Source organism: Equus przewalskii, chromosome 3, assembly GCF_037783145.1.
Source record: "Equus przewalskii isolate Varuska chromosome 3, EquPr2, whole genome shotgun sequence".
In the NCBI taxonomy this organism is placed as follows: Eukaryota; Metazoa; Chordata; class Mammalia; order Perissodactyla; family Equidae; genus Equus; species Equus przewalskii.
This window is the reverse complement of record NC_091833.1, coordinates 98,457,626-98,471,321: the sequence shown is the minus strand read 5'-3', so window position 1 is coordinate 98,471,321 and position 13,696 is coordinate 98,457,626. Positions and strand designations below refer to the sequence as shown.

General features: G+C 36.5%; 1 protein-coding gene across 8 annotated transcripts in view; it reads left to right on the top strand.

Annotated features, from left to right (window-relative positions):
• The window catches only part of TBC1D19 (TBC1 domain family member 19), a 140,261-nt gene that overhangs the window by 46,358 nt on the left and 80,207 nt on the right, over positions 1-13,696 (top strand). For 7 of the 8 annotated variants that reach the window (XM_070613022.1, XM_070613028.1, XM_070613026.1 and 4 more), the window contains 2 exons: positions 2,213-2,323; positions 10,349-10,421. In XM_070613022.1, coding sequence (XP_070469123.1) covers positions 2,213-2,323; positions 10,349-10,421 — 184 coding nt within the window. The remainder of the gene's footprint in view (positions 1-2,212; positions 2,324-10,348; positions 10,422-13,696) is intronic. The other variant, XM_070613025.1, reaches the window with a different exon arrangement.

Sequence of the window (13,696 nt, the reverse complement as noted above, 5' to 3'; positions counted from 1 at the left end):
ATCCATCAGCAAATCCTGTCAGCTTTACCTTCAAAAAATATCCAGAATCCATCCACTTCTTATCACCACCACTCCTACCTCCCTGGTCCAAGTTACCATCTCGAGTGGACTATTTCAGTAGCCTCCTAACTGGTCTTCCTGCTTCTACCCTCACCCACCTGGAATCTGTTAGTGCACTTTCCAGAGGAAGCCTTTTAAGTACAATTCTGAATAAGCCATTCTTCTAGTATCCAGTAGCTTCCCATCTCATTCTACTTAAAAACCAGTCATGAGAGTGGCCTAAAATACCCTATTTGATATATACCCATTACCTCTCGAGTTCATTTCCTGCTACTTTTCCTCCTGATTTGTTCTACTCCATCTACTTTAACCTCCTTGCCTTCCCCTGGCTTCCTTCCATCTGAGGGCCCTTGCTCCTTGTTTTCTCTGCCTGCAGTGCTTTTTCCCCAGATACTTGTCTGCAGGTTCCCTCACTCCTTAAGTCTTTGCTTAAATGTCGCCTTCTCAACAAAGTGTTTCCTGGTACCCTGCCTGGAAAGCTCTTTTCTCCATAGCATTTATTGTTATAGAATATACTATTTTTCTATTTTGCTAATAGTCTGCCTTCTCCTATTAGGTGGAAGCTCCACAAGGGCAGGAGCTTCTCATTCTGTTTTGTTCACTGCTGCAACAATTATACAGAGTCAGATAATTGAAAAGACTCACAAGACTTCACAGGATACACCCACATAAGGCTTTCTTTCAGCAAAAGAAAGAAAGCACATGCAAATACAAAGAGACCCAAACTTCTAGGCATAGCTCCCAGGGCCCTTCCTCAGTTGCACAGGATGCACTTTGTCTTTGCTTATGAACCACCAAGATACAAGTAAGATACTTTGGTCTTGGGAGTCAAGGCACAAGTTTTCTGAGAGGCCTTTTGTACCCCCACTGGTAAATCAAGTGCAAACCAGCAGTCTGTACATTTTTAATGCCTATATTACCTATATTAATTGAGGCATATTACACTGTATTTTATTATATGAGTTAACCATAATTTAAAGTAATTCCCTCTAACAAGATGTTTAAGTCGTGTTATATTTTCCTGTTATAAACTGTACTTCATTAATGTTCTTTCTGTACTACCTTTGCAAACACCTTTAGTTATTTCCATAATCATCCTCATAGAAACGAGATTCCTAGATTAAAGGATATGCAAATATCTAAGACTTTTCATCTGCTTAATTTTGAAAGTATATAAATGGGTCTTTCTTATTAGCTTAGCTTCTGAAATTTCTTTTTTTCCTTTTGGGTTTGGTTTAGAGGCTATATTCTACAATGTTATTCCACCATCTTTCTGAAAACCTTACCAATATCTGTTTTTAAAAGGGTTAGAGTTGATTCTGAAATTTTCCCTGGTAAATATTACAATCAAGCAATTTTAATTTTTCTGTTACCTTCCCTGATAAAATATCATAATCTAACAATTTTTATTTTTCCTTACCATCAAAAAGTTTTTTTTTGAGCCAACCCTGATGGCCTAATAGTTAAAGTTCAACACTCTTACCACTTTGGTGGCCTAGGTTCATTTCCTGGTCATGGAACCACACTACTCATCTGTCAGTAGCCATGCTGTGGTGGTGGCTCACATAAGGAGAACTAGAAGGATTTACAACTAGGATATATAATCATGTACTAGGGCTTTGGGGAATTAAAAAAAAGAGAGAGAAAGGAAGATTGGCAACAGATGTTAGATCAGGGCAGTCTTTCCCTGCAAAAGGAAAAGAGCCAGCCCTGATGGCCTAGTGGTTAAAGTTTGGTGTGTTCCACTTTGGCAGCCTGGTTTCAGTTCCCAGGCATGGAACCACACCACTCGTCTGTCAGCAGCCACACTGTGGCAGCAGCTCACATAGAAGAACTAGAAGGACCTACAACTAGAATATATAACTATATACTAGAAAAAAAAAGTTTTCTTTCTAACTAAATTCTTAATATTTTAGAGTTGTATATGGTAGATCATCATTTGGAATATTAAACCATCCTAATTAAAAGCGTGTTTATGGTATTTTAACATTTCAATGCAATTTTATAGTATTTTAGAATGTAATTAAAGTATATGCATAACCCCAAATAGTTTTTAATTTTGTGGTGATACGCTGATATCACTGCCAATTTTGTAACTGTAAGCATCCTATAAAGAAACTAACCAAAAAATTTTTTGGATTTGTTTTTTAAGGTATTAATTAATCTTCGCAACCCAAATTATGAAAATGGTGATTCTCTTAGTTTTAGGACTCATTTGGGTTTAATCCAAGTTCCTCTGAAAGTAAAAGACATCCCTGAATTGGTAAGTATAAACATTTAAAAATAGATTAACAGGGGCTGGCCCCTTGGCTGAGTGGTTAAGTTCGCGCGCTCCGCTGCAGGCGGCCCAGTGTTTCGTTGGTTCGAATCCTGGGCGCCAACATGGCACTGGTCATCAAACCACGCTGAGGCAGCGTCCCACATGCCACAACTAGAAGGACCCACAGCAAAGAATATACAACTATGTACTGGGGGGCTTTGGGGAGAAAAAGGAAAAAATAAAATCTTAAAAAATAAAAATAGATTAACATACTTTAGAAATGAGCCATTAGAAAAATATTTTACTGCAGCATATATCTAAAGCAACAGGACAACTTGCTCATTAAATAAAAGAATAAGATGAAGAGTTTCTTCTTTATTGTAAAGAGGTTATATAGAGAGTGAATTGCTTTGCTAGTAGAACTAAAGATAAGCTTGTCTTGACCTATAAATGCTTTTGCTTATTCCTCATTTTAGTGAACAATGTAGATTTATAAGACAGCTCCTTGGGATACAGGTGCCTGATGTACGGCTATAAAACTGATTAAAACAAATTGTGCATTTTATATAAATTTTTTTGAGAATGTACATTTTATTTAATTTTTTGGATGATTAAATTAAATAAATTTAATCATGTAACATGATGAGGCACTGAGAGAGGTAAGGGAAAGAAAGGATGAGTTAGAGACTATCTTTGCTCTGGAGACTGTCACATTTCGGTGTGGAAGTTATTTTATTATTATTTTTTTAATTTTATTGAGGTCACATTATATAAATTTCAAGTGTACATCATTATATTTCAACTTCTGTATAGACTGCATCGTGTTCACCACCAAAAGTCTAGTTACCATCCGTCACCATACATATGTGTCCCTTTACCCCTTTCGTCCTCCACCCATCCCTTTCCCCTCTGGTAATCACCAATCTGTTCTCCATATCTGTGTGTTTGTTTATCTTCCTCGTATGAGTGAAGTCATGTGGTAAATGTCTTTCTCCATCTGACTTATTTCACTTAGCATAATTAGTATCCAAAATTTTTAAAGAACTCATATAATTCAATAACAAAAAACAAACACCCGATCAGAAAATGCACAGAGGATCTGAACAGACATTTTTCAAAGAAGGTATTCAGATGGCAATAGGCACATGAAAAGATAAGCAACATCACTAATTATTAGGGAAATGCAAATCAAAACTACAATGAGATATCACCTCACACCTATCAGAATGGCTATTATTAAAAAGATGAGAAGTACAAGTATTGGAGAGGATGTGGAGAAAAAGGAACCCTTATACACTGCTGGTGGGAATGTAAAATTGGTGCCGCCATTATGGAAAAGAGTATGGAGATTTCTCAAAACATTAAAAGTAGAACTACCAGATGATGCAACTATTCTAATTTGGATATTTATCCAAAGAACATGAAAACACTAATTCAAAAAGATATATGCACTCCTCTATTCATTGCAGCATTATTCACAAGCCAAGACTTGGAAGCAACTTAAGTACCTTTGATGGATGAATGAACAGAGAAGATGTGGTATACGTATATACAATGAAATACTTTTCAGCCATAGAAAAAGACAAAATCATCCCATTTGCAACAACATGGATTGACCAGGAAGTTAGTTCTAAAATAGAGTAATTGTAGAAAAGTGGAGAGATTTCCTGATGATGGAGTTAAGAAATTATCACTCCTTTTTCTTTTGTTAGTTATCCCCAAACAGTAAGGAACACAGAAATGTAAATGCTGTCTTTGGTAAAACTAGGAAACGACTTGTAACTCTAAGCTTTAATGTACTAAGATAGAGAACTGATGAGACAATAATAAGTGACTTAACCTTGAAAGAAGAAGGTCAAGCCTAAATGCTTCTAGAAGATAGGAGGTACGATGAAAAAATGTGCCAGTAGTCAATTTATGATCTTTCAGCTCCAAGTCTACCTTTTTTTATTCTGCTTTATTATATTGGAGTTGTATCTGGTAAACATTTCTCTTTTGCCAACTGGCTTGATGTTAGGATTTGTCAGTAGAGGGTTCTGGAGGGACACTGCAAGAACACAGCAGGAGAAAGGGAGAGAAGGGGACTTCCCTTCCTGTCCCATGTGTAAGAGCCAGCAGATAAGCATGCAGGAGGCCCTGCAACACTCGCCTCGGCAACCTTCAGCCAACTAGCTCTAGCCTATACCCTCTGGCATGTTTCTTCACCACTTCTGGTCTGCACATTCCTGTGGCAGCTCTCCTGAGAGGTCTGAATCTCAGTCTTGAGGGCAGGGAGGATCCTTTCCTGAGTTCTTCGTTCCTTCTTGATCATATTCTCCTTCAGACTAGAAGACATAGGCTGCATTTGCTAATTCTGTTTTTCCATGTCCACATTTCTGATATGGGTTCTAGTTCCTGACTGGACACTGCCTGATATAAGAGGCAAGATGATTTTCTCCAGAGAACTTTGGAAAGGTCCACGAATTGGAGACACCACATGTTATAGAAGAGGGCTGAAAATGGAGATTGTCTGCAAGTCTGTATCAGGAGGGGTTAGACCCCAGACTCCTACCACCCTGCTTATTCAGGTGATTCCTCCTCCCCCATGGGAGACCAGAGGCATATCACTAAAGAAGCAGAGTCAGAAAGGCTATGAACTCAGACACCTCAGATGTAGAGCAGGACAGGAATGAGGCAGTGTACTGAAAACAGAGGGATTACGTGAACGTTGACTGAATGGTGGGACTAGTACCCTCATCCACTACCACCACCACTATGCCTGCACAGTTCTCTCCTCTCCCACCATCCACTAACTCTAAAAGGCCAGAGAAAAGACAAACAGAGATTTGGAGAATCCTTAACCAGGAAAAAAAAAAAAGCTGGCTGGCTATAATATTGCTTCACAGTGAGCCCACCACACTCTATGCCCAATCTTTGCAAGACAGAGCTTTCAGTAGGTTGTTTATTGCCTCGTTCCTGAATATGACTGACAGCCTAGGATCTCCAGATATTTGAAATCTTCTAATTTGAAAGGCAGAGACCAAAACTAAAACAAACAAATAAAAATTAAAGATGAAGAAATAGCCAATTTAGGAAATGAGTACTTATCATGACCACTAATAGTTGTTTCAGCTTCAAATTTACATTCATACTCGATATGAATACATACATTCACACGATACAGTAGGCTATAACCTGGCACCAGGTTTACTTAGATTTGTAGAATGATACAAAGCTGAAAACATAGCATATCAGTATAATAGGTAGATCTTCATTGAGAGTCCTCACAGCCAACCAGATGCTACTTCCCAGCCCCCACAAGGAATGCGTGAAATTGGAAGTGACAAGTTGACATAGGCACAACATAGGGAAGTTTCATACCTAATAGGAACCATTTCTTGTAATGCACGTGAGCATAGCTTCCAAATCCTCTCGAGAGATGCCACACCAGGCAGCTAAGGCCTGTGTTTTCCAGTAGATTTTTATAGTCCACTCACAGTCTTCCATTTTAGATATTATTTACGAGCCAAGGGTCATTTCTTTTCAGTAAATAACATTGCTTAGTAATATAGCTGGGATTCCTCTCTGCATTTTGTGTGCAGATGTGTGATCCAGTATATTTTCAGGGCAACAGTGCTGGGAGAAGGTAAACCCAAGGTCATCTTTACATGGACAAAAAGATTGGTCTGTTAGCTATTTCTTCCCAATAGAAGACTTAAAGAAACTATTAATATTCTCAGAGAAAAGATACTGCTCTTGAAACAAGAACAGAATTTCATTAAGACAACAAAACAAAATATTAGAGAATGAAAAAGACCTTTTAGGGATCAAAAATATTGTATGCAAAAAAAAAAAAAAAAAGATCAGTAGAAGGATTGAAAACAAAGCTGTGATGAAATCTCTATCAGAAGACAGAGCAAAAGCAGAAAGCCAAGCTATGAAAACTAAGAGGGATAAGATTTTTCTGATTAGAGGAGCAATCCAGGAGGGCTAACTTCTGATCAAGAGGAGTTCCAGAAAGAGAAAACAGAGGTAAGGGAATTATTAAAATGTCCTCAAAGTGAACGACAGGAAGCTCCAGTATGAAAAGGTTCACCCAGTACCCAATACTGTGAATGAAAGAAGACCCATACCATGGTACCTGAAAAGGAGAATACGCTAAAAACTTCTTAGAGAAGAAAAACTGAGTACATAGGAAGTTTCAGATATCAGAGTGGCATCTGACTTCTCAGCAGCAAAACTGGAAGCAAGAAGATTTTGAAGTAATGCCTTTAAAAATTCGAATTGATTTCAAGCCTAGAATTCTATATGTAACCAATGGTCGATCAAATGTGAAGTTGGAATAGATATTTTCAGATGTATGTGATCTAAAATATTTACTCGTATTCAAGGAGCCATTGGTAGAAGTGATCCAAAACAAGGTCATAAACAAAAAGAGCGAAATAGAGGACCCAGGAAACAGGGTTCCAACCTAAGAGAAGAAGAGTTTCCAGAATGACAGTGAAGAGCAGTTCCAGGACAAAGCCCGTGCAGTAGGACTAAGCACAACCATCCAGACTGGAGAAAGAGGTTGGAGGGTTCCAGGATGAACGCCTAAAACACCAAAAGATGATTTGATCATCAAAAGATGATTTGACGGGTTTGACCACATGTGAAATTGTATTGAGGTGAGTCTTTTCAGAGTTGTTAAAGGGTGTAGGAAGAGGTACATGATTAGAGAAAATTGTGAAAAATGGTTTAATTGTGAACTGCATGAAGAAGAGTATAAGAAAGGAAATATATTTATAATATACCATGTGGCTCAGCAGTGAGTAATATTTAAATAGTCCTAATAATGCAAACTCTTAATATGGATTTAATCAAGAATTGATATATAATTATATTGAATGATGGAGGGAGGAAAAGAGAATATACATGAGCTGAAATCCTCATTTACCATAAAAAAATCAATAGATATCCGAAACTGGTGAGTTAAAAATAGCAATATATACTTTTTACTTGAAATATGGAGATAAATACTGGAAAAAAAGCTGAAAGTAGTTGTCCCTGGATAGTGGGCTAAATATGATTGTGTCTGTGTGTCTGTGTGTTGGGGAGGTGCATATAAGATAGAGAATTGCTATTTTGTTGTTGTTTTAAGTTTTTTAGCTGATTTGACTTCTTAAACTATTTGCTGCATGTACAGACAGTACAGCTTGATGGTTAGGTGATTAGATTCTGAAGGCAACTAACCTAGGTTTAAATTTTTGCTCTGCCACTACTAGCTGTGTGACCTTGGTCAAGTTTTCTTGACCTTGAGCTTCAGTTTTCTCATTTGTAAAATAGAGATAATATTATCTCATAGATAAGTTAAGATATAAGTTATGGGTTGAATTGTGTCCCCCCAAAAGATGTGTTGAAGTCCTAACCTCCAGTCCTTGTGAATGTGACCTTATTTGGAAATAGAGTCTTCGCAAATGCAATCGAGTTAAGATGATGTCTTACTGGAGTAGGGTGGGCCCTAAATCCAATACAGCTGGTGTCCTTATAAGAGGAGGAGAAGAGATACAGAAGAGAGACACACAAGGAGAATGTCCTATAACAACGGAGGCAGTGATTGGAGTGATGCACCTATAAGCCAAGGCACTCCTAGAAGCAAAGAGAAAGTCATGGAACAGTTCTTCTCTAGAGGCTTCAGGGAGAACGTGGCCCTATTAACACCTTGATTCTGGACTTCTAGCCTCCAGGATTGTGAAAATAAATTTCTGTTGCTTAAAGCCAACCAGTTAGTGGTACTTTTTTTTTATGGCACCCCTAGGAAACTAATATATATAAAGTATATATATGGTACTTGAAACATAGTAAGCAGTACATAACTATTAACCATTACTACTACAACTTTGATGAAAAAATGATTTTTAAAAAGTTATTTTTTAACAGTCCTAGCAGTTTGTACAAAGTGCTTTGAGTGTACAGAAGTGGAAGTGGCCAATTCTTCTCTTGGAAGTGGTGGGAAGTCTTCTCAGAGGTACTGCCATTTGAATTAGTGTGAAAGAGTTTACTAGATAAAGAAGCAGGGAGAGGATAATGTGCTTCAGCATGTGTGTGTGGGACTAATTATGTCTTCTGTCTGAGCGGGGACCTGGAGCTGATGTGGACTCATTCTTAGCTGTTGGAGAATCAAAAGCCAGTGGCTAATTTTCAAGAAATTGTGCTATGCCCACTAAGAGTGTGGTTAGTCCCTCTCTTCCTGAGGTCATTAAGGATAGTTGTCTTTGCCTTCCCTAAGTCGTGTGGCCTGGAGATTTAATGATTCTGACTCCAGGAGGCATGGGTTATCTGTGACCCCAGTCTGTCTGTGTAAGTATTGAACTTGCAGAGCAGTGAAATAGAAAATGTATGTTTGGAGTTCTGTTTATGCTCCTAACATGTCTTAGCATAAGTGTAATTCTCAGTTGTGATTACAGAACCTAATATTGAAATGTTTATTGTACTTAAGTCCCCTCTGCAGTACGATTAAATTTATTTAAAAAATTGATACGTTATCATTAATTTTAATGATTTCAACAAAGAAAGAATGTTTAAATAAGTAGAAGACAATGGTTGAAAATGGAAGAATAACATTTTTTACCTCTTTAGTCATTAAAAATTGGTAACATAAGGTGCAGTGCTTTTTTAAAGTATAGATAAAAATCAAGTTTGGTTAAAAATTGAAATATGACATCAGTTATTTAAAATCAATACAGGGGCCTGGCCCCATGCTGAGTGGTTAAGTTCGTGCGCTCCACTGCAACAGCCCAGTGTTTTGTCGGTTCGAATCCTGGGCGCGGACATGGCACCGCTCATCAAGCCATGCTTAGGCCGTGTCACACATGCCACAAGTGGAAGGACGTACAACTAAGAATATACAACTATGTAGTGGAGTGCTTTGAGGAGAAAAAGGAAAAAAATACAATCTTTAAAAGAAAAAAATAAAATAAAATAAAATCAATACAAAAATGAAATGTGTGTACATGTTAAGCTAAATAACTGTCTTGTGAGGGACATTAATAAATCACTAACAAATAATAATGGATAATTAGGAAGGATTAAAACTAATTCCATTTTTTAAATGAGAAGATAGTTTGGTTTTAGCAATTAGAATAGGAACAAAACACTGAGGGAAATATTAATAGAAATATTTAATTACTCAGGGAATAGAAATAATGTGAGTGCTATGGGGTTGTTATATATCTAAAAGTAACAGACAAACATGATTACTTTCCATAGACATTGCTAGATGAGAGGAAGTCTGGAGAAGAGATCTAATTTGCTCTTATTTTAACAGAGCACTTGATAGTCTAATTTTACTTAAAAATTAAGTTGTTTTGGATATTTGTGGTGTTTAGTTGATTAAGAGCTGAGTGAAGTGCAGTAACCTAGAAAGCACAGATACAGAATTATATTGGCAATTTTAGAAGATAAAATTGATCATTGCTGTGTATACTGTGTGTGTGCTTCAGGAAAGATTTGAATATTAATAGTTCTTTATGCAAAAGGATAATTATCATTCCTTACTTTACTAATTAGTCTATTACTTAAAAAGGGAAATTCAAGAACTATTTTTAAAAGCAAGGTTTTTTTTTAAACGATGGCATCACTCATTGGTTAGAAGACAAAGTAAAAACTTTTCTTAAGTAGGAAAAATTAGGGGAAAGAAAAATAATCCTAAAGGTGCTACATTTGGGGAAATATTGTGTGCTTAAATTTCTTTTCCCATTATATATACTAATTTTTCTTAAAAGATTTTATTTTTTCTATTCATGTTTATTTCACATGAAAATAATAAATATTACACAGAAATACTTGTAGTAAAAGAATCATAGTTGTTCTCCACCTTAATTTTGGACTAATGCATTACCAGTTAAAGATTCAATAACATCTGTTTCTTTTTTAGATAGTTAAATGAAGCAAAGACTCATTTTACATTGTGATTTTTATTTAAGATGATATTAGGTGAAGGTGATTTTTTAAAAAATATGTAGCAAAGCCTGAGATACATATGTTAATTCTATGTGTGTTATTTTTCAGAAAGAATTCTTTGTAGAACTTGGCTTAACTACAGGACAACTGGGTATAGATGATTCTACACAAGTGCCTCCCGGTTAGTATTTCTCCCATGTAGTATATAATTAATAATAAATGAGAGTGAGTTTCAGGTTTATCTTGTCATTTCTAAATTAATCTAGTAACTGTTTTTTGTATCTGAAAACTAAGCGTGCTTTTTTGCATCTCCTTGGTTACTATTAATTAATGAATAAAATCCTGTATGTTGTAATTATCAGAGTACAACTAGATTTTGTCTTCTTCTTTGAAGGTCTTTAACATAATTTTGAAAAGTCGTTAGACATACGTAAGTCATTTTGTTGACAAGATCTTCATTGGTAGCACTTAGATTTCCCTTTACTGGCCATCACTATCTATTTTTATTATTTTTCATATCACCAAGTCAAGCAAACACTGACATTCTATTCCAAATAAACTTAGGCTTTAAAATTAGTGTCTTTTAAATCTTAATCATCGAGAAAATTTCCCTAACTTTTCTCTTTTTGTGCATAAATACAATGTGTTTTCATAAAAGAGCAGATTGGGATTTAGGTATAATAAAAAGGGAGTAAAAATTGACTTAAAACGTAGGAGGTCTATATTGTAGTGGAAATAATACCAGACAGGAGCCAGGGAACTGTTCTATCTTTCCTCTGCCATGGCTAGCTGTGTGACTTTGACAAATCACTTTACGTCTCTGGATTTTTTCTTCCTCTATAAAATAAGAAGTTGGCTATTTATTACTATTATTATTATTATTGTTGTGGTAGTAATACTTCTACTTCCCATCATACAAGAAAATTAAAACCATAATGCAATACCACTGTATACCACTAGAATGACCAAAACAAAGAAGATGGAATACACCAAGCATTAGCAAGCATGCAGACCAACCTCTACTCTCATACATTGTTGGTGGATGTGTAAACTGGTATTACCACTTTTGAAAATTCTTTGGCAGTTAATCTACTAAAGCTGAACTTATGCAAATCCTAGGATGGAGAAATTGTTAATAGTAGTAATAATAATAATAGTAAACCGTTTTTGAGCATAGATTGTGTTCCATATATATTACCTCATGTTAACCTTTCAGCAACTCTAGAAGGTATATTTTTACCATTTTTTAAACTTTATTAAATTTTAAAAGGCATTTGGAAAGTGTATATTTCCTAAGGGAATAGCTCCATTTTTATGAATTGGACACACAACTATTAAAATACCACCCAGATCAATAAGCTGAAGCCCCTTCTTTCAGTCTTTATCCCCCATGTCAAAGATAACCACTATTCTGATTTCTAACAGCCTAGATTAGTTTTGCCAATTCTTGAACTTCATATGAATGGAAGAATGCAGTATATACTCTTTGAGTTTGACTTCCTTTTTTTTTTTGGTAAGCAGGATTCACCCTGAGCTAACATCCATTGCCAGTCTTCCTCTTTTATTTTTCGCTTGAGGAAGATTAGCCCTGAGCTAAGATCTGTGCCCGTCTTCCTCTGTTTTGTATGTGGGACTCTATAGCATGACTAATGAGAAGAGTAGGTCTGCCCCTGGGATCTGAACCCGTGAGCCTGGGCCACCGAAGCAGAGTGTGGAACTTCAACCACTGAGCCGTGGGGCTGGCCCCTGATATTTGACTTCTTTTGTTCAACATTATGTTTATGAGACTTAGCTATGTCGTTTGTAGATTATTTTGTATGCATGTGTAGATTATTTTGTAGTTGTATGTATTTGTAGGTTATTTTTTTTGCATTACAGTGTTCCACCCTCCTAATATACCACTCATTTATTTATCTATTCTATTGTTGAAGGGTATTTGGAAAGTTTCAAGTTTGAGGCTATTAAAACTAAAGCTGCTATGAACATTCTAGTATGTACTTTTTGGTGAACATATATATATACCCTTTTGTGGGGTATACACTCAGGAAAGCAATTTCTCTGTCCTAGGATTTGCATAAGTCCGGCTTTAGTAGATTAACTACCAAAGAATTTTCAAAAGTGGTAATACCAGTTTACACATCCACCAACAATGTATGAGAGTAGAGGTTGGTCTGCATGCTTGCTAATGCTTGGTGTATTCCATCTTCTTTGTTTTAGTCATTCTAGTGGTATACAGTGGTATTGTATTATGGTTTTAATTTTCTTGTATGGTGGGAAGTAGTAGTATTACCACCATTTTAAAGCTGAAGAAGTGGAGATGTTAAGTAACTTGACCAAGGTCACAAAGCTAGTACGTGGTAAACCAAGATTCAAAACTAAGCAGTCTGCCTCCAAAGTCTGCTGTAATGTGCTGTCTCCTCTCTCCCTCTTTGATACTCTTCTCATTTTATAAGACAGTATCAGATAGCTTATAGAAAGATATTGCTGTGGTTTGAATGTTTGTATCCCCCTAAAATTCATATGCTGAAGTCCTAATCCCCAAGGTGATAGTATTAGGAAGTGGGGCCTTTGGAAGGTGATTAGGTCATAAGGATGGAGCCCTCTTGAATGAGGTTAGTGTCTTTATAAAAGAGGCCCAACAGAGCTCCTTAGCCCTTCCACCACGTGAGGACACAGTGAAAAGTCGGCAGTCTGCAACCTGGGAGAGGACTGTCTGCAGAACCCAACCACACTAGCACGCTGATCTTGACTTCTAGCTTCCGGAACCATGAGAAATAAATTTCAGTTTATAAGCTACCCAGTCTGTGAGTATTTTGTTATAGCAGCCTGAATGGACTAAGACAGATATCTTATCTTATACTTCTATTCATGGCCAGTGTTAGCCATATATAACAAAAGGAAAAGGAAATAGTAACACACCCTTGAATGATATTTATGTTTTTCACTTTCGAAATAATCCTTAAGAATTATTTGAAATTATTTTAAACCTTATAGTAGCTATGCTTTAGAAAAACTAATTTTTTTCTTAATCTAGAGTATAGTTCTTTCTTCTTTGATTTACACATAATACAGTAAATGTGTGAGACCCTGCAAAGGGCCAGGGACTAGCAAATACATAGATATGACATAATCTTTGGTCTTAGGGAAGATATAGTAGAAAGCAATGTAACCACACTCAATGGGTGTGTACAGAGTACAGATCCAAAAAACACAACCAAGGCTGAAGTAGGTGAAGAAAAAGGTTTATTGCTTGCACAAGCAATCAAGAATACCAGGGGAAGAAGCTCCCAAAGCAGTGTCATGGTCCCCCCTACCTCCCTGTTAAATGCCAGTGGAGACTTTATACTCTGGAGTGTAGAGGATACATTAAATCTGTGTAACAACTGGGCCTAATCACAATGCATGCACAGGCCATTATGTAATGAGTTCAAGGCATCGTTACATGATGAGTTCAAT